At 40.1% G+C, this 27,020-nt stretch overlaps 2 protein-coding genes across 3 annotated transcripts; both read right to left on the bottom strand.

The window, feature by feature from the left end:
* Nucleotides 1–240: 240 nt before the first annotated feature.
* LOC133550191 (tudor domain-containing 6-like) lies at nt 241–9,441 on the bottom strand. Of its 2 annotated transcripts, none has more exons than XM_061896315.1 (2): nt 9,297–9,441; nt 241–5,440 (listed from the first exon to the last, which is right to left on the bottom strand). In XM_061896315.1, the coding sequence occupies exon 2, from the start codon at nt 5,420–5,422 to the stop codon at nt 497–499; it is 4,926 nt and encodes a 1,641-aa protein (XP_061752299.1). In that variant the 5' UTR covers nt 5,423–5,440; nt 9,297–9,441; the 3' UTR covers nt 241–496. The 2 variants fall into 2 exon arrangements, with proteins under 2 accessions (XP_061752299.1, XP_061752300.1); XM_061896316.1 differs by lacking the exon at nt 9,297–9,441 and adding an exon at nt 9,125–9,160.
* A 1,969-nt stretch (nt 9,442–11,410) lies between these two features.
* On the bottom strand, nt 11,411–26,323 carry vsnl1b (visinin-like 1b). The gene is made up of 4 exons (XM_061896318.1): nt 26,174–26,323; nt 16,406–16,576; nt 14,064–14,279; nt 11,411–12,695 (listed from the first exon to the last, which is right to left on the bottom strand). Exons 2-4 carry the CDS (start codon nt 16,565–16,567, stop codon nt 12,498–12,500), a joined length of 576 nt encoding a protein of 191 aa, XP_061752302.1. The 5' UTR covers nt 16,568–16,576; nt 26,174–26,323; the 3' UTR covers nt 11,411–12,497.
* Nucleotides 26,324–27,020: the final 697 nt, after the last annotated feature.

Below are 27,020 nucleotides of genomic sequence, written 5' to 3'. Positions count from 1 at the left end.
AAATGGCTCATTTTTATACTTGGGAAGCTCATTCCGCGGGCTGGATAAAACCCATTCAGGGGCCCGTATGTTTGACACTACTAAACTAAAACCATGGAATTAAAAGGAAATCTCTCACTGGTCTCTTAAATGCACACAATTTTATTTTATTATCACTTCAGACTTTTCAAGCGTTACGTTTTACTGTGCACACGAAAACGTTGTCGCTGTATCTTGAGCCCAGACATGAGATTGAGAAACTCCAATACCTGATGTTTATTCATTCCAATTACAACAAGTTTAAACATGTTTAAGACTTAAGGACCGACAAGAGACAAATTTCAACAATTACATAGTTAGGTTACGCAATGCAGTTCACATACTAGGTCTACAACGCACATCTTATCAGTAACATCTAATGAGTCCAAAAACAAGATCTGGATTAACAATTTGTTAAGGATTAAGCATTATTGTCAGTAATAGACTAAGAACACTCTGTATCAGTGTATTTGAGCAGCTAGCCTTTCTTGTTGCAGTATTTCTCCATTATTTCATTCACATTCACCCCTTCACACTCCACTTCTACTGCATACTGAGGCAGAGCAATCTTAGCGATGTCTTCCACGTGAAACACTGTCACTTTGAGTGGTTTGTCAGCCAGAAGGCTAAAAAACTCTTTGCAGGCACCTTTGTCCCAAGAACCTTTGGCTGCTTCAAATCTGTTCAGTGAGCACAAAAAGGCCTGAGGAGCAAACTCCAGCAGACCAGGAGCCAGCGGCCTGACATCTTTGGTGTTGACGTGCGAGTTATTCCCGTAGTCGATGAACACCACGTGAAAGTTGTCGTCCACTCTGGAGATCACTTGAGCCCGATACCAATTGTGGTCCATTGGGTACACAGCCAGACAAGGACTGCCAGGGAGGAGTGACTCCGGGAAGTTCTCGTCCGGCTTGGCTTGTCCCGCTTCCTGGGCAAGAGCTGACAGCTGCTCCAGGACCTGTGTGTTACCGAACTGGCACCAGAAGAAATTAGGGTCCACAAGACAAGAAGCATAAACAACCTCAGGCTCATTTTTTGAGATATCTGGCTTTTTGTACGTGGCAACGTTTACATTCACCGTAGGCGTACTGGTTTGTCTTGGACCATTTCGGGAGGATTCCCCTGTGGGGGTTGTAAGATGTCCTCCGGTGGTTGGCTTCCAGTATTTCTGCATTGCTGCGTTCACAGACACTCCTTCACACTCTACTTCCACTGCATGATAAGGTAGCTCAGTCTCTGGATGATCTTTAACATGAGACACAGTCACCCTGAGGGGCTTATCAACTAGAAGATTGTAGAAGTCATCGTAAGCGTTGTCTTCCCAGGAGCCTTTGGAGTCATTAAATCCATTCAGAGTGCACAAAAAGGCCTGAGGAGCAAAATCCTGCAGACTCTGAGGCAGAGGTCTCACGTTCTGATGGGCGAGGTCAGCTTCATTCCCATAGTCGATAAACACAACGTGGACTCTATTTCCCTCTTTGCTTGTGATCAGCGCTCGATACCATTGGTTGTCTGTGGAAAAGAGTGCGAGGCAAAGGGTGCTTGGTCCAAAGGTCTCCGAGAAGGTAAGGTCCAGCTCTGCTCGTCCTTCCTCCTGAGCAAGACTCACTACCTTGTCGAGGTCGTCTGTGTTTGTAAACTGACACCAGAAGAAATTAGGTTCCACGATACACGAAGCATAAACCTCCTCCATTTTATTTAAGGTAACATTTGGGTGCTTGTACGAGCATGTTCTTGCATTTTCATTGATCGGAATCACGTTGGACTCTATGGGTTTTGGGGGAGTGGCTTCTTGAGCCCTTTCAATTTCAGACTCAGTAAAAATGTTTGCTTTCCAGTATTTTTGCATGGCCTCGTTTACATTTGTATTTCCACACTCAATTTTCACTAAATGTTGAGGAAGGGAAAGTTCTGAATGCTCTTGTACCTTTAACATTGTCACTCTGAGGGGTCTATCAACGAGAAGAGTGTAGATGTCATCATAAACCTGATCATCCCATGATCCTTTGGACTCATCAAATCCATCCAAACTGCACAAGAAAGCCTGAGGAGCATATTCTATCAGAGACATGGGGAGGGATCTCACATATTTAATCTCTATCTCAGACTCGTTTCCAAAGTCCACAAACAAAACACTGACCATGTTGTTGGTCCTCCGAACAACCTGAGCTCGATACCACTGGGAGTCGTCGGAAAAGAGGGCAAGACATGGACAACCAGGGTTTAAAATCTCTGGGGGCGTCGTAACTTGTAGGGACTCTCCAACTGTCTGAGCAAGGGTTGACACAGCGTTCAAGTCTTCAGTGTTGGCAAACTGACACCAGAAGTAGTTAGGTCCAGCAATGCAGGAGGCGTACACCTCGGTACAGTAAGGAGAAACATTTGGCATCTTGTATGTGAAACTATTAAGTCTTTCAGGGCACTCAGGGGGGCAATTTTGTGTAACAGCGGTGTTTGGTTGGCTGGTTTGGAGCATTTCTTCTTTGTGAATAGTGCTGTTCAAAAGTTCATCTCCAAGAGTCTTTTGAGGGTCACTTTTTAATGTTGTTGCCAAGGTTGTATTGGGTTGTTGTGTTCCATTGCTTCTCTGCTGTTTATTTTGCTCAACCATCTCCTGAGGTTTTGATACAAACACGAGTTCTTCTCTTAAAAAGTTTGTGTCTTGTAATGCAGCCTCTTTTGGGACCTCTTGGCTAGCTGGCACAATTCTCTCAGTCATTGCTTGTTGTTTTGCATTTACCATCTTCTCTCTTACCATGACATTTATATTCAGCAACCCTTCAAACAGTTCCACAAGCAGCTTCCCTCCATCGCTTGTTGCCGCTACAAAAATAGTCAAATTTGTGCCAATGGCGTGATCTGCAAACCACTGGTTGACCTCCTCCGGTACATCAACTGGAACGCCAAAGAGTCCGAGAGGAATCGCTAATACTGGGACAGACTTTACCACACTTGCACTGGCAGACAGGGGGAGAATATCAGACTCATTAACTGAAAGGGTGTCACCGTAGTCCACAAAGAGAACTTCTGGATTTGGAGACATTTTCACCACTTGACCTCTGTACCACTCTTTATCTGTGTACCGAGCAAGGCAAGCAGTGTTTATTCCGATGGGGTCTCTGTCTCCGCACTGAGACTTGCCAATTACTTTCTTAACCTCTGCCTTCACTTCTTCGAACAAATGATAATTTCTGTTCAGCTGGCAGAAGAAATGGTGCACAGACTCTGATGAAGTTACCCAAACCTTCTCTTTTCTGCCAACCTGCATATTATATGTGAAATAACTGTACGTATTCACAGGGACGACGGGGAGGGCTTGAGTGCATTTCTGGGCAAGCAGTTTGCAAGCACTCTGAGCTGACATTTCAAGATCTACCACATTAACCAGCTGACCTTCTTCATCAGAAATGATGTCTTTTATTGTGCATTTGATTTCAGACTTGCCAGATTCCACAAACTTTTGAAACTCAAGTGATGCAGTGTTGTTCCAGGGACTGTCAGATGGTGTATTTGGGTTGTCTAAGCGACACTGAAAGGCATGAACATCAAGTTGCAGAAATGCCGGGTCAATGTGGCAGACGTCTCTCAGGGGCACCCTTTGTGTCGCACCGTAGTCCAAAAAATGCACATCTACTTCGACGAAGTGGCCACTAGTGATAATCTTTGCTCTATACCACATGCCATTGTCTGGGTTTCGAGCGACACAGGGTGACTCAACTATGGACGGAGGGTGGATGGAGGCATACTGGTCTTGAAGCCCTTCCATCAGAACTCTTAGAGTCTCTTCATTTTCAGTTTTCTGACACCAGAACTTGTGCGGACCTTGAATGCAGGATACTTTTACATTGACAGTGCTTCCCACACATAACAGATCATCTTGGTGAACATGTTTCACCTCGGAAGTCAAACAATCTTTGCTCGTGAGTAATAGCGGTTGAGGATGTTCAGAGTCATCTCGGTCACTGGGACCAGAGTCTTGTTGATTATCGACTGGTCCATTTTTGGCAGAAGCCAATGTTTCCTTTTCCAAGCGGTCATCTACATCGACAAGGTTTAAAAAATCAACTCCTGGCTCATCTTCTGTATTGAGAGCCGATGGAGGTTCAATCTGGATGTCCAAAGGTCTTTCAGTTGTAGTGGCTAGGAAAAGCTCAGCTTTCTCCAAAAAGCAAGTGTTCATGCATGTGCCATTTGTGTTGTAGAGTGTGACGATATAGGCATCGTCACAGGTGCGATGCTTTTCAAGCCTGACCACAAACGTATTGTTCAGCAGTAATGACTTTAAATACTTGATATGATTTTCCATCCATCCTGTGCCGCCACCCACCACCCCATATAGGGAAAAACGATACGTGACCACCGGCATTCTAAGGAATTTCTTCTGTAAGGGTATGATGCATCCCACAGGGACAAACTCAGTTTTTCCTTCGTCTACGTGCATGACTTCCACAAGCGCATCACCATTTCGGATGTTTTGTTTTAGCAGCGAGCGATGCCATTTGTAGTTTTCCCCTCGAGTGGCGCACGGTTCACCGCAGGTCTTTGGTTTTTCTTCTCTAGGATCTGAAAACTTGTCATAGTAGAGTTGCATCTCTTCTGAGAGAGTTTTCAATGCTTGGGAGTAAATTAGTAGTTTGCAAAACACTTTATGGGGATCAATTACTTCAGTCACGATAACCGTTTCAAACACGCCACAGAGCAGCTCTGGGTAAAAGTACTGGTTGGTATTATCGAGTGGTACACCATTATTCAAACTCATCTGTGTCACGTTACAGGTGATGGGTGAATTTTCTTTGGGTGGATGCAAGCATTTCAGTAAAACGTCTCTGAACTCCTCCACCGGAAGCTTCCTTGCAGCCCCCAAGGTGCACATTTGCTTGGAGATGAACGGTACGTCTAAGAGGATTGTCCTGTCTGGCATCAGAACATGCTGAACCACTCCGCTCATCGTTTTTCCAGGAAGAGACCTCAAAAAGTTAGCAGCTTTCTCCGGCCAGTTCTCCTCGAGGGCGATGATGTTGGCGAGGATACAAGATTCAATTTCAGGAGGGAGGAGGAAACAGTCACTCTGGTCCCACGCTAGAGCATCCCACCCACTGACGTGGGGCCGACCCTGGTCAATAAGGAAGACATGGCAAGCTTCATCTTGGATGGACACAATGCGAGCCCGATGCCACTTAGCGCTGATGCAAACCAAACACAGATCCCCGGCTTCTCCTTCAGATCCACAAAACAATCTTTGAGGTAACTGTATGTGCTCATTCATTTGCTGGTAGGCATGTTTCCTGCCCACGTTCATGTGGACCCACAGTTCCATCAGACCACATTTGGGGTTTGGGTTGACTCTGTTGATGTCAACAGTTACTTCGGAGCCTGGTGTCGGGAGCCCGGGGATTGAACACATCGCGGGGCTTACATGTATCTAGAAAGTAATGGAACATTGAACCGAATTAGGCTATTAATAATTGATCATAGACTTAGATCATTTATAAGATGTATCAAAATAAACATTATTGATGAAAAAAATAGGCCCTATAAATACAACAGATTAAGGGCTTAAATCTACTAAAAAGGGCGTATTTCTATGCATTGATAATGATTTAGTGGTTATTTTAGCGTCTTGGTATTGGCTAAAACTTGATTTGACGGTCATGTTCAGAGGTGTATAACCTTAAGACTTTCAGTATATCAGCATGTGGAATTAAATGACGGATTGGATTAAGCAAATAAATCAAACAATGTACTAATAAGATCCACTTCAAGAAACTCTTCAAACTTAGTAATTACAAAGTACAAAGAAGAAGATAAACATGTGTGATGCATCATGTGTGCATGCATGTGTGATGTATCATGTTGTATGCATGCATGTGTGATGTATCATGTTGTATGCATGCATGTGTGATGTATCATGTTGTATGCATGCATGTGTGATGTATCATGTTGTATGCATGCATGTGTGATGTATCATGTTGTATGCATGCATGTGTGATGTATCATGTTGTATGCATGCATGTGTGATGTATCATGTTGTATGCATGCATGTGTGATGTATCATGTTGTACGCATGCATGTGTGATGTATCATGTTGTATGCATGCATGTGTGATGTATCATGTTGTACGCATGCATGTGTGATGTATCATGTTGTATGCATGCATGTGTGATGTATCATGTTGTATGCATGCATGTGTGATGTATCATGTTGTACGCATGCATGTGTGATGTATCATGTTGTACGCATGCATGTGTGATGTATCATGTTGTATACATGCATGTGTGATGTATCATGTTGTATGCATGCATGTGTGATGTATCATGTTGTATGCATGCATGTGTGATGTATCATGTTGTATGCATGCATGTGTGATGTATCATGTTGTATGCATGCATGTGTGATGTATCATGTTGTATGCATGCACGTGTGATGTATCATGTTGTATGCATGCATGTGTGATGTATCATGTTGTATGCATGCATGTGTGATGTATCATCTTGTATGCATGCATGTGTGATGTATCATGTTGTATGCATGCATGTGTGATGTATCATGTTGTATGCATGCATGTGTGATGTATCATGTTGTATGCATGCATGTGTGATGTATCATGTTGTACGCATGCATGTGTGATGTATCATGTTGTACGCCTGCATGTGTGATGTATCATGTTGTATGCATGCATGTGTGATGTATCATGTTGTATGCATGCATGTGTGATGTATCATGTTGTATGCATGCATGTGTGATGTATCATGTTGTATGCATGCATGTGTGATGTATCATGTTGTATGCATGCATGTGTGATGTATCATCTTGTATGCATGCATGTGTGATGTATCATGTTGTATGTGTGATGTATCATGTTGTATGCATCACATGTGTGATGTATCATGTTGTATGCATGCATCACGTGTGATGATATTATATCGGGTATTTGCTGCCACCCACTGTTCATTTAGCAACATTTAAGACCATTAGTGTTTCTATTGTTTATAAATACATACATTTTCAAAAAAGGCTAGCTACATTTTATTGTCCCACTTCCGGTGTGTCTAACACAGGGGTGTCCAAACTTTTTCCACTGAAAAATCAAAGCAAGCGATGGCCATTTTCCTCATTTTTATTTTAAAAACCAATACAATATATGTATAAAAAATATACATTTAGGCCTACACTCAGTTAGGATCCCGGGGACCCCAAAGGGTTTTGGTCAAAAAAAAAAAAAGTGTCATTATTCAGTATCTATATTTTTATTATTATGCAAGTTTTAAATCTCTGTATCAACAATAGAAAAAAAATGGAAAAAACAAAATATGCAATATTTCCACCCAATAACTTTTTTAGGTGGAATATTTGAGATTATATAATTGGAGCCTTAATTTTGGATTTTGATTCATTATTATTTTTTGAGCAATGACACTAAAAACAAATCACACAAATAATTGGGGATCCAAAAGTGTCCCACTCACTAAAGTGTTAAAAAAATAATCATACATTTTTTTTACTGTTTACTTTTAGCACAATAATATCGAGATCAACTTCAGATTTATCCGTCAATTTTAAGTTTTATTGTTGTTTATGTTTTTTGTTTGTTTTAGGCCCTTCTTTAAAAAAACAACTCAGTTTTTTATATGGCAAACACAAAATATGCAACATTTTCCCCCCAAAATATCTCAAAGTGGAATATTTAATGTGACGTAATTGAAGCCTTGAATAGGTCAATAATTCAAAATGACATTGATTTTGATTCATTATCATTTTTTTTAAGAAAGAAACAGCCTGCATGGCAGCTTCGTGTTATTAAAGCATTGCAACATTTTCTTGTTACATATCACCTGTTTGCTCTTTTAAACCACTTTTTATGTTTTTAATTGTTTTCAATTGTATTCTTAAAATGTGCTGTGGGGCCGTTAAAAAATGACCCGCGGGCCGCACTTTGGACACCTCAGGTCGAACATGAACCACTTAGCAAATTATGCGGATTAAATGTAGATGTCCGCAGTTCAGTGGGGATAAAACATTTTAACATTACTTTCACTTTAGACTGGCAGAATTATAAATAAGGTCAGGGAGAATGGATGAATTATCCACACATTCAATACATTAACTGTCTTGATTAGACTGACCGTACGTCCTCTTTTCCCCGGACATGTCCTCTTTTTGCAGGGCTGTCTGGGATGTCCGGGCGGGGTTTCTCAAATGCCTCAAATGTCGGCGTTTTGAGTCAGGGTTGCGTGTATTTTCAATGTACGTTCAGGGTTAAGAAGGGGTTAAAAACAAAACAAATTGTGAAGGTGCGCAGAATTCGTGAGGGAGGGGCAGAGAGAGAGAGAGCGAGAGAGTAGATTGTGTGTTAATCAAGGCATACTTACTCAACAGCCATACAGGTCACACTGAGGGTGGCCGTATAAACAACTTTAACACTGTTACAAATATGCGCCACACTGTGAACCCACACCAAACAAGAATGACAACATATTTGGGGAGAACATCCGCACCGTAACACAACATAAACACAAAAGAACAAATACCCAGAAACCCTTGCAGCACTAACTCTTCCGGGACGCTACAATATACACCCCCCTCCTCAACCCTGATTACATCACATCAAATATTCCACTTTGAAAAAACACATATTTCGTGTGTTTTTGCAATGAAAAAAAAACGGTTTGTTTGACAAAAAAGGAAAACAAACAAACAAAAAAAAACAACATAAAAAAAACCTAAAACATTTTGAAATGAATAATAAATCTGAAGTTGATGTAGACTCCAGAGACTTAAGCTTCAAACATAAAATGTGTGTATCACCTGACACACCATTATCATCATTTCATGACCAAAGCAAACACTTTTTACACTTTTATACTGAAATAAATACACCTACAACTTATTAAATAAAAACATAGCAGCAGCGGTAAAGTTTAGATCCATGAAGGAAAGAAGAAAGTGAATAAATGTGAATAACTGAATATATTTACATATGCATACAACTTTGTCTTCTATTTTTTTAATTATTTATTTTAATGAATGAAGTAACCTTTATGACAACCTTTTTCCAAAACACAACATAGAATGTGAGATAAGACAGGACAATGTCATCTTAGCTTACCGAGGATGTTGTTGTGGTTTGTGCAGCCCTTTGAGACACTTGTGATTTAGGGCTATATAAATAAACATTGATTGATTGATTGATTGATAGCTCAAACAAGACGAACTGGCAAATAAACTACTGTAATTTACCCTCTCAACTAAACCAGTTAAACACACAGAAGCATACTCACCTTTTTCCTTTCAGTCCGCTTTAAAAAAAATCCCCCAACGATGTAAAATCAACGGAATGTTTGTTTTTTGTGTTAAAACCACGGCATTTTTTTTTTGGTTACTGTCCAAGCTGCCCTTAATTGCTGGTCCCGCCTGGAAGCAAGCAAGTGGGCGGGGCGGGAGGTGAGCAGCCTATCAGGTCCAAGCCTTTCAGGTGATTGACACTCCTACCAGGAAGTAAACAAACTCGGTAATAATAATTTCGTTTACTTGTTTTTGCCAGGCAGAAAGCTGATGATTGAAATTACACGGACAAAAATGCATTTTGAACGTTTATAGCTTCACATTTTAGGGAGTAGAGCTTTCGTTTTCCAAGTACTTTGGTACTCACCCTTTCAGGTAGTTGGGGAGTGTACGTAAAACTGAGGGGCGGGTTCCAGCGGGCTGGGAGCCAATCACGTCTAATTCTTGCAGGTGATTGACAGTCTGACCAGGAAGTGGCGAAAAAAGCGGAAGTGAGGATTGCTACTTCCTTGTTGACCATAGCAAGTAAAAAAAAACTATACTACTGTTTTTCCATTTACTGTAATATAGTGTAAAAAAAAACAACACAAATTGTACAGTAAAATTGTGGCGACAGAGCAGCCTTTTCTACTGCAAAATCAAATGTTTAATTTTGTAGTTTTGTTTTACAGTGTATGTAAAACAATTTAATAATCAAATGCATAAGCAATTGTATGAAGATATCATGAGGCGAAGCCCTAAACTTGTATTTATTTATGAATTATTTACGGTTACAAGTGGCCCTCTGACGGCAGCCATAACTGTGGGAACTAATTAGACCCTCCTGTTTTAGAATGTGCCACGGACTGGCACGAAACTACAAACCCCAAAAAGCAGTGAAGTTGTCACGGTTTTGTAAAAGGTAAATAAAAAGAGAATACAATGATTTGCAAATCCTTTTCAGCTTATATTCAATTGAATGGACTGCAAAGACAAGATACTTAACGTTCACACTGAGACACTTTGTTTTGTTTGGCAAATAATCATTAACTTAGAATTAAGCATTGTCTTGCTGAAATAAGCAGGGGCGTCCATGATAACGTTGCTTGGATGGCTCCAAAATCTGTATGTACCTTTAAGCATTAATGGTGCCTTCACAGATGTGTAAGTTACCCATGCCTTGGCCACTAATACACCCCCATACCATCACACATGCTGGCTTTTACACTTTGCGCCTACAACAATCCGGATGGTTCTTTTCCTCTTTGGTCTGGAGGACACGACGTCCACAGTTTCCCAAAAACAATTTGAAATGTGGACTTTTCAGACCCCAGAACACTTTTCCACTTTGCATCAGTCCATCTTAGATGAGCTCGGGCCCAGCGAAGGCAGTGGTGTTTCTGGGTGTTGTTGATAAATGGCTTTGGCTTTGCATAGTAGAGTTTCAACTTGCACTTACAGATGGAGCAACCAACTGTAGTTACTGACAGTGGTTTCATGAAGTGTTCCTGAGCCCATGTGGTGATATCCTTTACACACAGATGTCACTTTTTGATGCAGTATGGCCTGAGGTCTGTAATATCATGGCTTACATGCAGTGATTTCTCCAGATTCTCTGAACATTTTGATGATAATACGGAGCATATATGGTGAAATCCCTAAATTCCTTGCAGTAGCTGGTTGAGAAATGTTTTCCTTAAACAATTTGCTCGGGCATTTCTTGACAAAGTGGTGACCCTTAACCCGACTGAGCATTTCATGGAAGCTGCTTTTATAGCCAATCATGGCAGCCACCTGTTCCCATTTAGCCTGTTCACCTGTGGGATGTTCCAAATAAGCGTTTGACGAGCATTCCTCAACTTCCTCAATCTTTTTTGCCACATGTGCCAGCTTTTTTGCAACATGTCGCAGGCATCAAATTCCAAATGAGCTAATATTTGTCTTTGCAGTCCATTCAATTGAATATAAGTTGGAAAGGTTTACAAATCATCGTATTCTCTTTTTATTTATCATTTACACAAGGGGACAACTTCACCGCTTCTGGGGTTTGTAGCTAGGGGGCCCCAGTCGGAACTCCAAAAAACAAGGTTCTGGTTTTTTTCCGAAAGAAACAGCTCACACAACAAAGTCGTCCTCTGTGTCTTTTGCAAAAAGCCCATTTGTGGTTTATTGGTTTTAATCACGACAGAACTCATTTGTGTAAGGGTGCAAACACATGCCACACGTAGAAAAGAATACAGTCACTTGTTTCATGAGTTTTCATTGTCGATAGAAACGTTTACTTTGACAAAGACCTGCGGTGAGACTTGGAACTGTGTGCAGTAAGATAAATAATAATAATAATGATCATAAGTTAGGGGTGCGGGAGAGGAAAGCTCTTCATTGACAAGCAGACACTCAGTCCGTGCTTGCATAGCCTGGAATAGATCTTACAATAGAAGGTTTTTCGATCATACAATAGAAGGTTTTTCGACATATAGGAATGCAGTGTGTCCAGTAAACTTTTATTGATTTTTTTTTGTATTTTTTTTTGGAATGCAAGTCCCTACTCTCCTTTTTTTTTTTTTTTTTTTTTTTTTAATCCTCGCCGTGCTCTTTGTTTCTGTAAACATGTCGATATGCACCAAAAGCAAAGAGAAAAAAGAGAGAAAGATGGCAGGAAGCATGCTCCCTCCTCAGGGTCACACAACAATAGGGTTTCTCTTTTTGAAGACGCAAAAGAAAATGAAATGGTTTTATATTTATATATATATATATATATATATTTATATATATATATATTTATACTGTATCTATATATATATACTGTATTTTTGTTTTTGTTTTTTTGTAGACACGTAATATATGCATGCAATACTTTTGGGGAAGAAGCCTCTCTCCGAGAGGGTTTACAATTATGATAGGAGTTATTACTGTTACGTCAAGCGTGTTACAGCCGTGAAGAAGGAGCATATATTCAAAATTATTCAGCATATTTTGACATTCTCATGCATACGACCACAAGAAGCGAGTCCATTGAAAAAATAGTCCAAGCATTTTTTTTCTTCTTCTTCTTCTTCCTCTTATTTCCTGTGGAAATGGGCCGAGAAAAACCGAATGTGCTGCTGTCCTGTGTGTGTGTGTGTGTGTGGGGGGGGGGCTGAGGGAGTAAGGTGTGGGCGGGGCCAGGGAGCGAGCAGAGCTTAGAGGAAAAGGGTGGTGTTGGGGTGGTGGAGGTCTCACTTCTGCATGTCACACTGCAAGAGCAGCACGATGGAGGGGTCGCTCTTGGCCGCCTCCTTGAACTCGTCCAACGAGATCTGGTCGTCGTTGTTCTTATCCATTTTGCTGAAGATCTTGTCCACCCGCTGGGCCGGAGTCAGGCCGTCCTCGTTCATCTTCATCATGATCACCGTGCCCACCATCTTGTAGATGGCCTGCGGGGGGGGGAGGACCAATTGTTACGTCATCCCGTAAACTCCAACACGTCACACCTTTGTATTATCATCCCGAGTCTAAATTGATTCATCGTTTTCAAAAGTTAATTCATTTACACAATAAGTTTTTTGTTCAAACATTTGTCAATTGGATTTTTACAGACGTCCCAAATACACATATATATATATATATATATATATATATATATATATATATATATATATATATATATATATATATATATATGTATATATGTAAATATATTTGTGGTGGGCGTGGCCTGCGCGCCTGCGGGGAAGCGGGGTGTGGCTCGAGGTTGGCGACAGGTGAGTGGATGACACAGCTGAAAGTGTTCATCTAATCACCTGTCGTTCTGTTAAAAGGCCGCAGTCGGGAGGCGGCGAGAGAGAGTTGGACAGACGACAATGCTGAAAGGCAGAGAGTGACATTGCTGAAGGGAGACAATTGGTGTAAAGCAGAAAAGATTATTGAGAAAAATAAATCTTGTCGAACTTGAAAGCTTGTCATGTCAGTCCTTGGTGGTCCCGAGAACCCGGAAGCAGCAGACTTCCACAATATTTATATACAGTATGTACATATATGTACATTTTATTTTACCACAGGTAAAATAAAATGTAAAAAAATAAATACATATACATATATGTACTGTATATATATGGACATATATGTATATATGTCCATATATGTGTACATATATATTAGGGCTGTGAATCTGTGGGTGTCCCACGATTCGATTCAATATCGATCCTTGTGTATGTATGTTCATATAAATGTACATATATAAGTGGATATATATGTACATTTATACATATATGTATATATGTACATATATGTATATATACAGTATATATATGTATATATTTATATATATATGTATATGTGTATATATATATATATATATATATATACAGTATATATATATATATAATATAAAGACAAATAAAAAAGGAACCTCCAACAAATGTCAACATAAACCAAAGACAGCTGCATTCCTCAAGGGCCTGAACAAGCACCCAAAAGGCTCATCAACCACCCACATCCCAGTTGTGTTTTCAAGAATCATTTTTAAAAACCCGTTGGCGGCCATCTCCATGCAACCTGAAACCTGTTCCGGAAAGTTTCCCAACAAGCATGACACCAAATAATAAATGCTGACAAGCAGTTTGAATCCAGAACTGCTTCCCAGTGGAATGTTGAGCCCAAGAATCACATCCAAGGGCCAAGACTCACACGCCTCAGAATTGGTAGAAATCACAATTGTGATTCGGATATGAATCCAGTTTTCCCCCCGCGCGTTTTTTGGCTGATGCAGCAGTTATTAGCAAGGAGATGCAGGACAAACTGACCTCGATTATCTCCAGCATCTCCACTCTGGTGATCTTGCCGTCGCCGTCCAGGTCGTACATGTTGAAGGCCCAGTTCAGTTTCTGCTCAAAGCTCCCGCGGGACGTGATGGACAAAGCACAGATGAACTCTCGGAAGTCGATGGTGCCGTCGCTGTTTTTGTCGAAGGTCCTGAAGGCGTGCTGCGCAAACTTGGAGGCGTCGCCGTAGGGGAAGAACTGCAAGACCAAAGACGGAGGGCACGGTCAAACTACTGCAAAAACACCAGTCAAAGATCCTTTACAGATGACAGGAGTGATCTGTTCTTTTTAAGAACCTACTGCAAAACACCAGTCAAAGATCCTTTACAGATGACAGGAGTGATCTGTTCTTTTTAACAAACTACTGCAAAAACACCAGTCAAAGATCCTTTACAGATGACAGGAGTGATTTGTTCTTTTTAACAAACTATTGCAAAAACACCAGTCAAAGATCCTTTACAGATGACAGGAGTGAGCTGTTCTTCTTAACAAACTACTGCAAAAACACCACTCAAAGATCCTTTACAGATGACAGGAGTGATCTGTTCTTTTTAAGAAACTATTGCAAAAACACCAGTCAAAGATCCTTTACAGATGACAGGAGTGATTTGTTCTTTTTAACAAACTATTGCAAAAACACCAGTCAAAGATCCTTTACAGATGACAGGAGTGAGCTGTTCTTCTTAACAAACTACTGCAAAAACACCAGTCAAAGATCCTTTACAGATGACAGGAGTGATCTGTTCTTTTTAAGAACCTACTGCAAAAACACCAGTCAAAGATCCTTTACAGATGACAGGAGTGATCTGTTCTTTTTAACACTCTACTGCAAAAACACCAGTCAAAGATCCTTTACAGATGACAGGAGTGATCTGTTCTTTTTAAGAACCTACTGCAAAAACACCAGTCAAAGATCCTATACATATTAAAAGAGTGATCTGTTGTTTTTCAAGAAATTCCTGCCAAAAAACCGTCAAAGATAATTTACATAATACAGAAGTGATCTGTTGTTTTAAAGAACCTACTGCAAAAACACCAGTCAAAGATCCTTTACAGATGACAGAAGTGATCTGTAGTTTTCAAGATCCTACTGCCAAAACACCAATCAAAGATCCTTTACGTATTACAGGAGTTATCTGTTGTTTTTTTAGGAACCTCCTGCCAAAAACAGTCAAAGATTCTTTACATAACACAGAAGTGATCTGTTGTTTTTAAGAACCTACTGCAAAAACACCAGTCAAAGATCTTTTACAGATGACATCAGGGATCTTTTGTTTTTAAGAAACTACTGCAAAAACACCAGTCAAAGATCTTTTACATATTACAAGAGTGATCTGTTGTTTTTTAGGAACCTCCTGCCAAAAAAAAGTCAAAGATCCTTTACATTATACAGAAGTGATCTGTTGTTTTTAAGAACCTACTGAAAAAACACCAGTCAAAGATCCTTTACAGATGACAGGAGTAATCTGTTGTTTTTTAAGAAACTCCTGCAAAAAACAGTCAAAGATCCTTTACATAATACAAGAGTGATCTGTTGTTTTTTAAGAACCTACTGCAAAAACACCAGTCAAATATCCTTTACATATTACAGGAATGAACTGTGGTTTTTGAGAACCTAGTGCAAAAACACCAGTCAAAGATCCTTTACAGATGACAAGAGTGATCTGTTGTTTTTAAGAACCTCCCGCCAAAAACACCAGTTTTGAGGACAGTTTTTTTCTTCTAAGGCTGTAACATAACATGTGGAGAAAGTGAAGTGCTGTGAATACTTTTGTACATGTGATTTCTTTGTTTTTTTTATTTCATTTGCAAAAATGTCTAAAAACATGTTTATACAATGTCATTATGGGTATTGTGTGTAGAATTTTCAGAACAAAAACTACTTTTTAAGGCTGTAACATAAAAAAGTGCGGGAAAAGTCAAGTGCTGTGAATACTTATGTACTGTACATGTGATTTATTTAGTTATTTATTTCATTGTTTTAAAAAAGGCCTAAACACATGGTTTTACATTGTGATTATGGGGTATTGTTTGATGAATTGTGAGAATGTTTTTATTTTTGTATTTTTTATTTCAAGACTGTAATTCAACAAAATGCAGGAAACATGAAGTGCTGTGAATACTTATGTACATGAGATTTCTTAAGGTTTTTATATAATTTTTTTAAAAGGCCTAGACATGGTTTTACATTGTCATTATGAGATATTGTGTGTAGAATTTTGAGGTCAAATATGACTTTTTAAGGCTGTAACACAACAAAATGTGGGGTGTGGGAAGCGCTGTGAATACTTAGTGGTGGCGGAGTATGAGCAGGTGTGGCCCACCTTGACGTAGAGCTGCTGGAACTCCTCCAGGTTGAGTCTGCCACTGGGACAGTCCTTGAGGAAGCCCTTGTACCACTGCTTCAACTCGTGCTCGTTGAACTCCGTGTTCTTCACCAGGTCCTCCATCACCTCAGGAGTCAGCTTGCTGTTCTGCTTTCCCATGATGCTCTCCTGCGATGCAGCAGCACGTCAATAATGTCCTCACGCACGCATCAGCGGGCGCCAACTTGCCGGACAACAATCACGCATGTGTGTGTGTGTGTGTGTGTGTGTGTGTGTGTGTGTGTGTGTGTGTGTGTGTGTGTGTGTGTGAAGAAGTGATGACATAAATGATGGTCCCAATAACGTTGCATCTAACAGACAATGTCTCATTTGGTGGTGACATCTAGCAAAATAAAGGTGGTCCCAAAAAGGAGGGATTTGTCAAACTGACTGTGTGTCGCTTTTAAAAGTGCTCCCACTCTGGTCAACATATGAAATAACAAGTGTGTGTAAGAAATTGAAATACGCCCCCTTTGGCCAAAAATACATTACAATTTTTTTTTTTTAAATCTATATAGAGACATACTGTAATAACTTGAAAACAATTAAAAAGCAATTACAAACAAAAAATTCTAAATAAAAAAAAGAACAAAAAGCATTATTTTTCTCACAATGTGTCGACTTTTTTTTTCCTCATAAAATTGAAAACAATTTCTGTAATATTGCGATATTTTCTCCTAAAATTATTACTTTTTTTTACTCAAAATTATGACTTTTTAATGCAAAATGGTGACATTTGTCGTATGGAATTCAGACTTTTATCACAGTGTTGCCCATTTTGTTCTTGTTCTTGTAAAATAGTGACATTTTTTTTAGTAAAATGATGACTTTTGTCATCGTTTTGCCAAGTAAAATTCTGTTTATTATTATAATAAAGTTTTCTTATAAAATGGTGACTTTTATCATAGTACTGCATAAATGTTCGGTTTTTCTTGTAAAATTATAGTAAAATGACAACTTTTTTCATACAACAAAAAAAATAATACAAAGACCCCAAATTCTTAGTTTTTCTTGTGAAATTGTGACCTTTCTTTTGTAAAATTACAACTTATTTTTCCCAACAAACTTTTTTTATATTTGCATAGTATGTATATATTATTCATGTCGTAAATACACTTCTTTATGTATCTAGAAAGGCTGCTCCTAAAGAGGGATTTCTCCAACTGACTGTGTGTCGCTTTTAAAAGTGCTCCCCCTTTGGCCAACATATGAAATAACAAGTGTGTGTAAGAAATTGAAATACGCCCCCTTTGGCCAAAAATAAATTACAATTTTTTTTTTTTAAATCTATATAGAGACATACTTTAATAACTTGAAGTAAAGAATGAAGATTAAAAAACAATTACAAACAAAAAATTCAAAATAGAAAAAGGAACAAAAAGCATTATTTTTCTCACAAAGTGTCGACTTTTTTTTCCTCATAAAATTGAAAACAATTTCTGTAATATTGCAATATTTTCTCCTAAAATTATTACTTTTTTTTACTCAAAATGATGACTTTTTAATGCAAAATGGTGACATTTGTCGTATGGAATTCAGACTTTTATCACAGTATTGCCCATTTTTTTCTTGTTCTTGTAAAATAGTGACATTTTTTTTAGTAAAATGATGACTTTTGTCATCGTTTTGCCAAGTAAAATTCTGTTTATTATTATAATAAAGTTTTCTTATAAAATGGTGACTTTTATCATAGTACTGCATAAATGTTCAGTTTTTCTTGTAAAATTATAGTAAAATGACAACTTTTTTCATACAACAAAAAAATAATACAAAGAGCCAAAATTCTTAGTTTTTCCTGTGAAATTGTGACCTTTCTTTTGTAAAATTCCAACTTATTTTTCCCAACAAACTTTTTTTATATTTGCATAGTATGTATATATTATTCATGTTGTAAATACACTTCTTTATGTATCTAGAAAGGCTGCTCCTAAAGAGGGATTTCTCCAACTGACTGTGTGTCGCTTTTAAATGTGCTCCCCCTTTGGCCAACATATGAAATAACAAGTGTGTGCAAGAAATTTGAAGTGCTCCCCCTCTGGCCAAAATTTATAATAAAAGTAAATACATATGTATATAGAGACATGCTGTAGTAACTTGTAGTAAATAATGCAGATCAAAAACCAATTGCAAACAAAACAAATAAAACAAATAAAACAAAAATTAACTAAAGGCAGTCTTTTCCTTAATTTTTTCCTATAAAATTGGGAACAATTTCTCATATTCTTTCTGTTTCTGTAATATTGCAATATTTTCTCCTAAAATTATTACTTTTTTTTAATGCAGTCTGCAAAATTATTACTTTTTTATGTAAAATTATTACTTTTTAATGCAAAATGGTGACATTTGTCATGTAAAACTCTGACTTTTATCACAATATTGCCCATTTTTGTGTTGGTCTTGTAAAAATATTCAAACAATTTGAGTAAAATGATCACTTTTTTCATAATTGTGCCAAGTGAAATTCCGATTATTGTTATAATATTGCCAACATTTTAAAGTATTCTTATAAAATTGTGACTTTGTGGAGTAAAGTTACGACTCTTTTGCATAATTGTAAAAATCTTTAGGCTTTTCTGATAAAATGCTACTGTTATTGAGTCAAATTCCAAATTTGATCGTAATATTGCACAAATGTTCAGTTTTTCTCGTAAAATGTTGACTTGCGTTGAGTAAAATGACGACTTTTGTTATAACACTGACAACATTCTACGTTTTTCTTGTGAAATTTCAATATTTGCAAAGTATGTATACATTATTAATGTTGTAAATACAAATCTGTATACAGTATATCTGTAAACGGGTGGTCCTAAAGATGTGTGTGTGTGTGTGTGTGTGTGTGTGTGTGTGTGTGTGTGTGTGTGTGTGTGTGTGTGTGTGTGTGTGTGTGTGTGTGTGTGTGTGTGTGTGTGTGTGTGTGTGCGTGCCACAACATTGTATACAGACAGTGAAGCCTCTGACCCATGGGTGTCAAACTCTGGCCCGCCGTTTAATTTAATTTGGCCCTTGAGGTAATATCCAATGAACATTAGAGCTGGCCCGCCACTAACATTCACCGCTAACACTCATACTTGCCAACACTCCCGATTTTCCCGATAGACTCCCGAAGTTTAGTGCCCTTCCTGAAAATGTCCATGGGCAACCATTCTCCCGATTTCCACCCGGACAAGAATATTGGGAGCGTCCTTTAAAGGCACTTCCTTTAGCGTCCTCTACAACATGTCATCACGTCCTCTTTTCCTCCACATAAACAGCGTGCTGGCCAAGTCACGTAATATAGCGGCTTTCACACACACATATGCGAATGCCAAGCATACTTGGTCAACTGCCATACAGGTCACACTGAGGGTGGCCGTATAGACAACTTTACCATTGTTACAAATATGCGCCACACTGTGAACCCACACCAAACAAGAATGACAAAACACATTTCGGGAGAACACCCGCACCGTAACACAACATAAACACAACAGAACAAATACCCAGAACCCTTTGCAGCACTAACTCTTACGGAACACTACAATATACACCCCCCGCTACCACCAAACCCCGCCCACATTATTTTTATTTTATTTTCGAATTTATTAGCCTGTGGAAAAAGTTAATGTTGATATTTACTTTAGAAGGCTGCAAATAAAAAAGAGTTTTTTTATTTTTTAAATTAAATTTTATTTAATATACCACTGATGTTTTTTCGTTTAGTTTTTTGAAAGTTGATTTTGTACTATTAGGTTATATAAGATCTGCCTGTTCCATGGGAGGAAGCCCGAGTACCCGAGGGAACCCACGCAGTCACGGGGAGAACATGCAAACTCCACACAGAAAGATCCCGAGCCCGGGATTGAACCCAGGATTACTCAGGACCTTTGTATTGTGAGGCAGATGCACTAACCCCTCTCCCACCGTGCTGCCCTATTTAAGCCTTGCTTGTTCAATATTCAATGCAAAACTTGTTTGGGTCCCAATTAAAAGGTTCATTTGTTCAACTTTGGCCCGCGGCTTTGTTCAGTTTTACATTTTGGCCCACTCTGTATTTGAGTTTGACACCCCTGCTCTGACCCCTGAGCACCTCAATAAGTGTGATGTGAGCATGAGAAGTGCACAGTTGACCCTGGAACTGACTATTCCTGTTATTTCCTGTGGGGAAATGGTAAATAAAAAGATCATTCAACTTATATTCAATTGAAGAGACTGAAAAGACAAGATATTTCATGTTCACACTGAGAAACTTCATTTTGATTTTTTTCCTACAGCCAGTCTAGTACCTGCACTCTTTTACTACGAAGCCACGCTGTTGTAACACCTGGCTTGGCATTGTCTTGCTGAAATAAGCAGGGGCGTCCATGATGACAACGTATGTTGCTCCAAAAGCTGTATGTACCTTTCAGCATTAATGGTGCCTTCACAGATGTGTAAGTTACCCATGCCTTGGGCACTAATACACCCCCATACCATCACACATGTGTCAGTTACTAATACACCCCCATACCATCACACATGTGTCAGTTACTAATACACCCCCATACCATCACACATGTGTCAGTTACTAATACACCCCCATACCATCACACATGTGTCAGTTACTAATACACCCCCATACCATCACACATGCTGACTTTTACTAATACACCCCCATACCATCACACATGTGTCAGTTACTAATACACCCCCATACCATCACACGTGTCAGTTACTAATACACCCCCATACCATCACACATGTGTCAGTTACTAATACACCCCCATACCATCACACGTGTCAGTTACTAATACACCCCCATACCATCACACATGTGTCAGTTACTAATACACCCCCATACCATTACACATGCTGACTTTTACTAATACACCCCCATACCATCACACACGTGTCAGTTACTAATACACCCCCATACCATCACACATGTGTCAGTTACTAATACACCCCCATACCATCACACATGCTGACTTTTACTAATACACCCCCATACCATCACACATGTGTCAGTTACTAATACACCCCCATACCATCACACGTGTCAGTTACTAATACACCCCCATACCATCACACATGTGTCAGTTACTAATACACCCCCATACCATCACACATGTGTCAGTTACTAATACACCCCCATACCATCACACATGTGTCAGTTACTAATACACCCCCATACCATCACACATGTGTCAGTTACTAATACACCCCCATACCATCACACATGCTGCCTAGAACACTTTCACCCGAGAACAGTCCGGATGGTTCTTTTCCTCTTTGGTTCACAGTTTCCAAAAACAATTTGAAATGTGGACTCGTCAGACCACAGAACACTTTTCCACTTTCCATCAGTCCATCTTAGATGAGTTCGGGCCTAGCGAAGCGTTTCTGGGTGTTGTTGATAAATGGGTTTTGCTTTGCATAGTAGAGTTTTAACTTGCACTGACAGATGTAGCGACCAACTGTAGTTACTGACAGTGGTTTTATGAAGTGTTCCTGAGCCCTTGTGGTTTTTGATTGATTGATTGATTGATTGATACATTTATTAGTAGATTGCACAGTACAGTACATATTCCGTACAATTGACCACTAAATGGTAACACCCCAATAAGTTTTTCAACTTGTTTAAGTCGGGGTCCATGTTAATCAATTCATGGTACATGGTGATATCCTTTACACACTGATGTCACCTCAGAGTCATATAACTTGGTAAGGGACATATGCTAACTGTTAGCTTGCTAGTGTTTTTTTTTTAGCCAATTTTGCTACACTACACCTCAGAGCCATACAACTTGGTATGTGACATATGCTAACGGTTAGCAGGCTAGCCTTTTTTCTTTTTTTAGCTAACTTTGCCGACGTACACCTCAGAGTCATATAACTTGGTATGTGACATATGCTAACAGTTAGAATGCTATTTTTTTATATTTTTATTTTTAGCCAATTTTGCTACACTACACCTCGGAGTCATATAACTGGTTGTGTGACGCTTGCTAACTGTTAGTGTGCTAACTATTTTTTTGCCGATTTTGCCACTGTACACCTCAGAGTCATATAACTTGGTATGTGACATATGCTAACTGTTAGCATGCTAACTTTTGTTTTTCAACCAATTTTACCGTCCTACACCTCAGAGTCATATAACTTGGTATGTGACATATGCTAACTGTTAGCATGCTAGTTTTTTGTATTCTTATTTTTAGCCAGTTTTGCTTCACGACACCTCAGAGTCATATAACAGATTGCGTGACACTTGCTAACTGTTAGTGTGGTAACTTTTTTTTTTTTTGCCAATTTTACCGCCCTACACCTTATAGTCATATAACTTGGTATGTGACATATGCTAACTGTTAGCATGCTATCTTTTTTTTCCGCCAATTTTTTCTACAGCACCACACTTCAGAGTCATATAACAGATTGCATGAAACTTGCTAACTGTTAGTGTGCAAGCTTTTTTTTTTGCCAATTTTGCCGCCCTACACCTCATAGACATATAACTTGGTATGTGACATATGCTAACTGTTAGCATGCTATCTTTTTTTCCCGCCAATTTTGCTACAACCCCATACTTCAGAGTCATAAAACAGATTGCGTGACACTTGCTAACTGTTAGTGTGGTCTCTTTTTTTTTTTTCTTTTGCCAATTTTGCCGCCCTGCACCTCGTAGTCATATACCTTGGTATGTGACATATGCCAACTGTTAGCATGCTAGCTTTTTATTTATTTTTTCACCAATTTTGCTTCACGACACCTCAGAGTCATATAACAGATTGCGTGACACTTGCTAACTGTTAGTGTGGTAACTATTTTTGTTTTTTGCCAATTTTGCTGCCCTACCCCTCGCAGTCATATACGTTGGTATTTCACATATGCTAACTGTTAGCATGCTATCATTTTTTCCCGCCAATTTTGCTACAGCACCATACTTCAGAGTCATATAACAGATTGCGTGACACTTGCTAACTGTTAGTGTGGTCTCTTTTTTTCTTTTCTTTTGCCAATTTTGCCGCCCTGCCCGTCATAGTCATATACCTTGGTATGTGACATATGCCAACTGTTAGCATGCTAGCTTTTTATTTATTTTCTCACCAATTTTGCTTCACGACACCTCAGAGTCATATAACAGATTGCGTGACACTTGCTAACTGTTAGTGTGGTAACTATTTTTGTTTTTTGCCAATTTTGCCGCCCTACACCTCAGTCATATAACTTGGTATGTGACATATGCTAACTGTTAGCATGCTATCTTTTTTTCCCGCCAATTTTGCTACAGTACCATACTTCAGAGTCATAAAACAGATTGCGTGACACTTGCTAACTGTTAGTGTGGTCTCTTTTTTTTTTTTTCTTTTGCCAATTTTGCCGCCCTGCCCGTCATAGTCATATACCTTGGTATGTGACATATGCCAACTGTTAGCATGCTAGCTTTTTATTTATTTTTTCACCAATTTTGCTTCACGACACCTCAGAGTCATATAGCAGATTGCGTGACACTTGCTAACTGTTAGTGTGGTAACTATTTTTGTTTTTTGCCAATTTTGCTGCCCTACCCCTCGCAGTCATATACGTTGGTATTTCACATATGCTAACTGTTAGCATGCCATCTTTTTTTCCCGCCAATTTTGCTACAGCACCATACTTCAGAGTCATAAAACAGATTGCGTGACACTTGCTAACTGTTAGAGTGGTCGCTTTTTTTTTTTTCTTTTGCCAATTTTGCCGCCCTGCCCGTCATAGTCATATACCTTGGTATGTGACATATGCTAACTGTTAGCATGCTAGCTTTTTATTTATTTTTTCACCAATTTTGCTTCACGACACCTCAGAGTCATATAACAGATTGCGTGACACTTGCTAACTGTTAGTGTGGTAACTATTTTTGTTTTTTGCCAATTTTGCTGCCCTACACCTCATAGTCATATAACTTGGTATGTGACATATGCTAACTGTTAGCATGCTTACTTTTTTTTTTTCACCAATTTTGCTTCACAACATCTCAGAGTCATATAACAGATTGCGTGACACTTGCTAACTGTTAGTGTGGTCTCTTTTTTTTTTTTTTTTTGCCAATTTTACTGCCCTACCCCTCACAGTCATATACCTTGGTATGTGACATATGCTAACTGTTAGCATGCTAGCTTCTTCTTTTTTTCACCAATTGTGCTTCATGACAGCTCAGAGTCATATAATAGATTGCGTGACACTTGCTAACTGTTAGTGTGGTAACTATTTTTGTTTTTTGCCAATTTTACCGCCCTACACCTTATAGTCATATAACTTGGTATGTGACATATGCTAACTGTTAGCATGCTAGCCTCTTTTTTTTTTCACCAATTGTGCTTCACGACACCTCAGAGTCATATAACAGACTTGCTAACTGTTAGTGTGGTAACTATTTTTGTTTTTTGCCAATTTTGCTGCCCTACCCCTCGCAGTCATATACCTTGGTATGTGACATACGCTAACTGTTGGCATGCTAGCTTCTTTTTTTTAATCCCATTTTTGCGCCCTACACCTCAGTCACATAAGGACGCTTGCTAACTGTTAGCGTGCTAACTCTTTCAGCCAATTTGTCCGCCCTCCTCCTCGATAGTTACACAACGCCGACACTCGCTAGCGATTAGCACGCGAGCCAATTCTCAGAGTCATGCTAACGTTAGCATGTCATACGGCAAAAAAGCGGCCCACATAGTCAAGAGGGTGCAGGTTTAACCCTGGAACGGACTAGAAGACACTAAACCGAGGTGCTCCTGCGTCCCGAAACGGATCGTGTTCAACTTTAGAGGCTTGGCCGCACTTTAGTTCCTAATGAAAAGAGCGTGGAATTGTTCCCCCGCTGGTGCTCGTGTTTCTATTTCTGTCCCGCGGCGTGGTGGCGCTGACCTGGATCCACGTCACTCTCACAGCTGATCCGGTTCATCACCAAAAAAACAAAACAATAAACACACACACACACACACACACACACACGCCCTGCGATGAGGTGGCGACTTGTCCAGGGTGTACCCCGCCTTCCGCCCGATTGTAGCTGAGATAGGCGCCAGCGCACCCCGCGACCCCAAAAGGGAATAAGCGGTAGAAAATGGATGGATGGATGGACACACACACACACACACAAACACGCTGCTGTATCAAGTTGTCCACGCACGTGCACGCGCATGCGTGCGTGGTTGCATCATCTGCAGAAGTTGTGCAGGAAGCCCGCCAGAATGCGTCAATAAAAGACGCGGGACTTCTCCGCAGCGTGACGGCGGGCGGGCCGCGACCGCAGTGGCTGGCCTGCGCGCCCACGTCAGACGTGCACCCGCTTCCTCGCCATCCACGGAGGATGCTCGCTGAAGGACACTTTGCACCACACGCACATTGTTCCGCATGGACGCCTCACGCAGCTGTGCGGATGGTCATTATTTATGAATTATTATTATTATTATTCCCGCACGACAAACAGGTGCATGCGCACAAAGGCCTCCACCTATTGCCGATGCGCGGACGCGCGCTTGGTGCATTTGCCGCCACGACAACCACGCAAAAGGAAAAAAAAAAAGGCATGCGTGCATTCCGATGGAAAAGACGCAGTATAAATCCTGCAAAATGCGCCACCCCCCTTGAGAGTGGGGGGGGGGGGGGGGGGGGGGGAGAACAAGAAGAAGAAGAAGAAAAAAAAAAGGCCCCCTCCCACGATGGAAAGGCTGATAATTGCCCGAGCTGCGTGGCAAGAAGAATGCGTGGATGTGACACGCCGAGCATCAGTCTTACCTGGTCGGGGTCTGCTCCTCTGTCACGAGCTGCTCCACGCAAAGTGAGACTGAGCAAAAACTCCCCTCGGTCGCAAAGGATGGTCCACGAGAGGGGGAGGAGGGGAGGAGGGGGGGGGGGGGGGTGGAGGTGTGTGTGTGTGTGTGTGGGGGGGGGGGGGGGTGGGGTGTGCAGCAACGCACGTTTTTTCCTTCCACACGCAGGATGGAGTGTGGTGCACCTCCACCTACAGTACAGGAAGGACATCACACAACATTATCACTGGACGTGAATGACATCCGTCCATTTTCTACCGCTTGTCCCTCCTGATAAATGTTCATCGCAGCCAAGAAAAATGGCCGCCGGGTCCATACGCGGCACATCCGGAAAGGATTCGCAGAGTTAATCGTTTTGTTGCGTATTCCCAAATGGAGTAAAATCGTTGTTGTCCTCAAAATTCTACACACAATACCCAACGTCAGGGTATTGGCATTAAAAAAAACATGTTCCGAAAAAAACAAAATGTGTGAATAAGTTGAAGAATGAGAGGTTGACTTATGAAGGTGAAGAAGAGTGTGACGTCTGGGTGGCATTGTGGTGACCACTTGTTCTCTCGTGGGTGCAGCGGAAGATGAAACACAGCGGGAGGGTAAGGATAATGTTTTATTTACACACCAAAGAACAAAATAAAACAGACTAGGAAGCAAAACACTTTGCATGACGGCACTAACAAACAAAACAAAAGAACTAGCCTGGGAGCTAGGAAGAACAGAAAGCGCTAGCGTGAACTCGGGAAAAGAACAAACAAGATAGCGTGGAAGCTAATCGAGCGCTAATAGTTACCACAATGCTGGAATGTGATGTCATC

This window comes from Nerophis ophidion, linkage group LG03, assembly GCF_033978795.1.
Source record: "Nerophis ophidion isolate RoL-2023_Sa linkage group LG03, RoL_Noph_v1.0, whole genome shotgun sequence".
In the NCBI taxonomy this organism is placed as follows: domain Eukaryota; kingdom Metazoa; phylum Chordata; class Actinopteri; order Syngnathiformes; family Syngnathidae; genus Nerophis; species Nerophis ophidion.
The sequence above is the reverse complement of the archived record's forward strand: the minus strand, read 5'-3'. Positions and strand labels throughout refer to the sequence as shown.

What these genes read in the sequence shown, in the direction of transcription:
- LOC133550191 (XM_061896315.1), bottom strand. Translation starts at nt 5,422, where the DNA reads ATGTGTTCAATCCCCGGGCTCCCGACACCAGGCTCCGAAGTAACTGTT.
- vsnl1b (XM_061896318.1), bottom strand. Translation starts at nt 16,567, where the DNA reads ATGGGAAAGCAGAACAGCAAGCTGACTCCTGAGGTGATGGAGGACCTG. An exon ending in TCCAGCAGCTCTACGTCAAG is followed by an intron (nt 14,280 to 16,405) that starts GTGGGCCACACC and finishes TTGGTCTTGCAG; the next exon opens with TTCTTCCCCTACGGCGACGC. An exon ending in AGATGCTGGAGATAATCGAG is followed by an intron (nt 12,696 to 14,063) that starts GTCAGTTTGTCC and finishes CCCCCCCCGCAG; the next exon opens with GCCATCTACAAGATGGTGGG.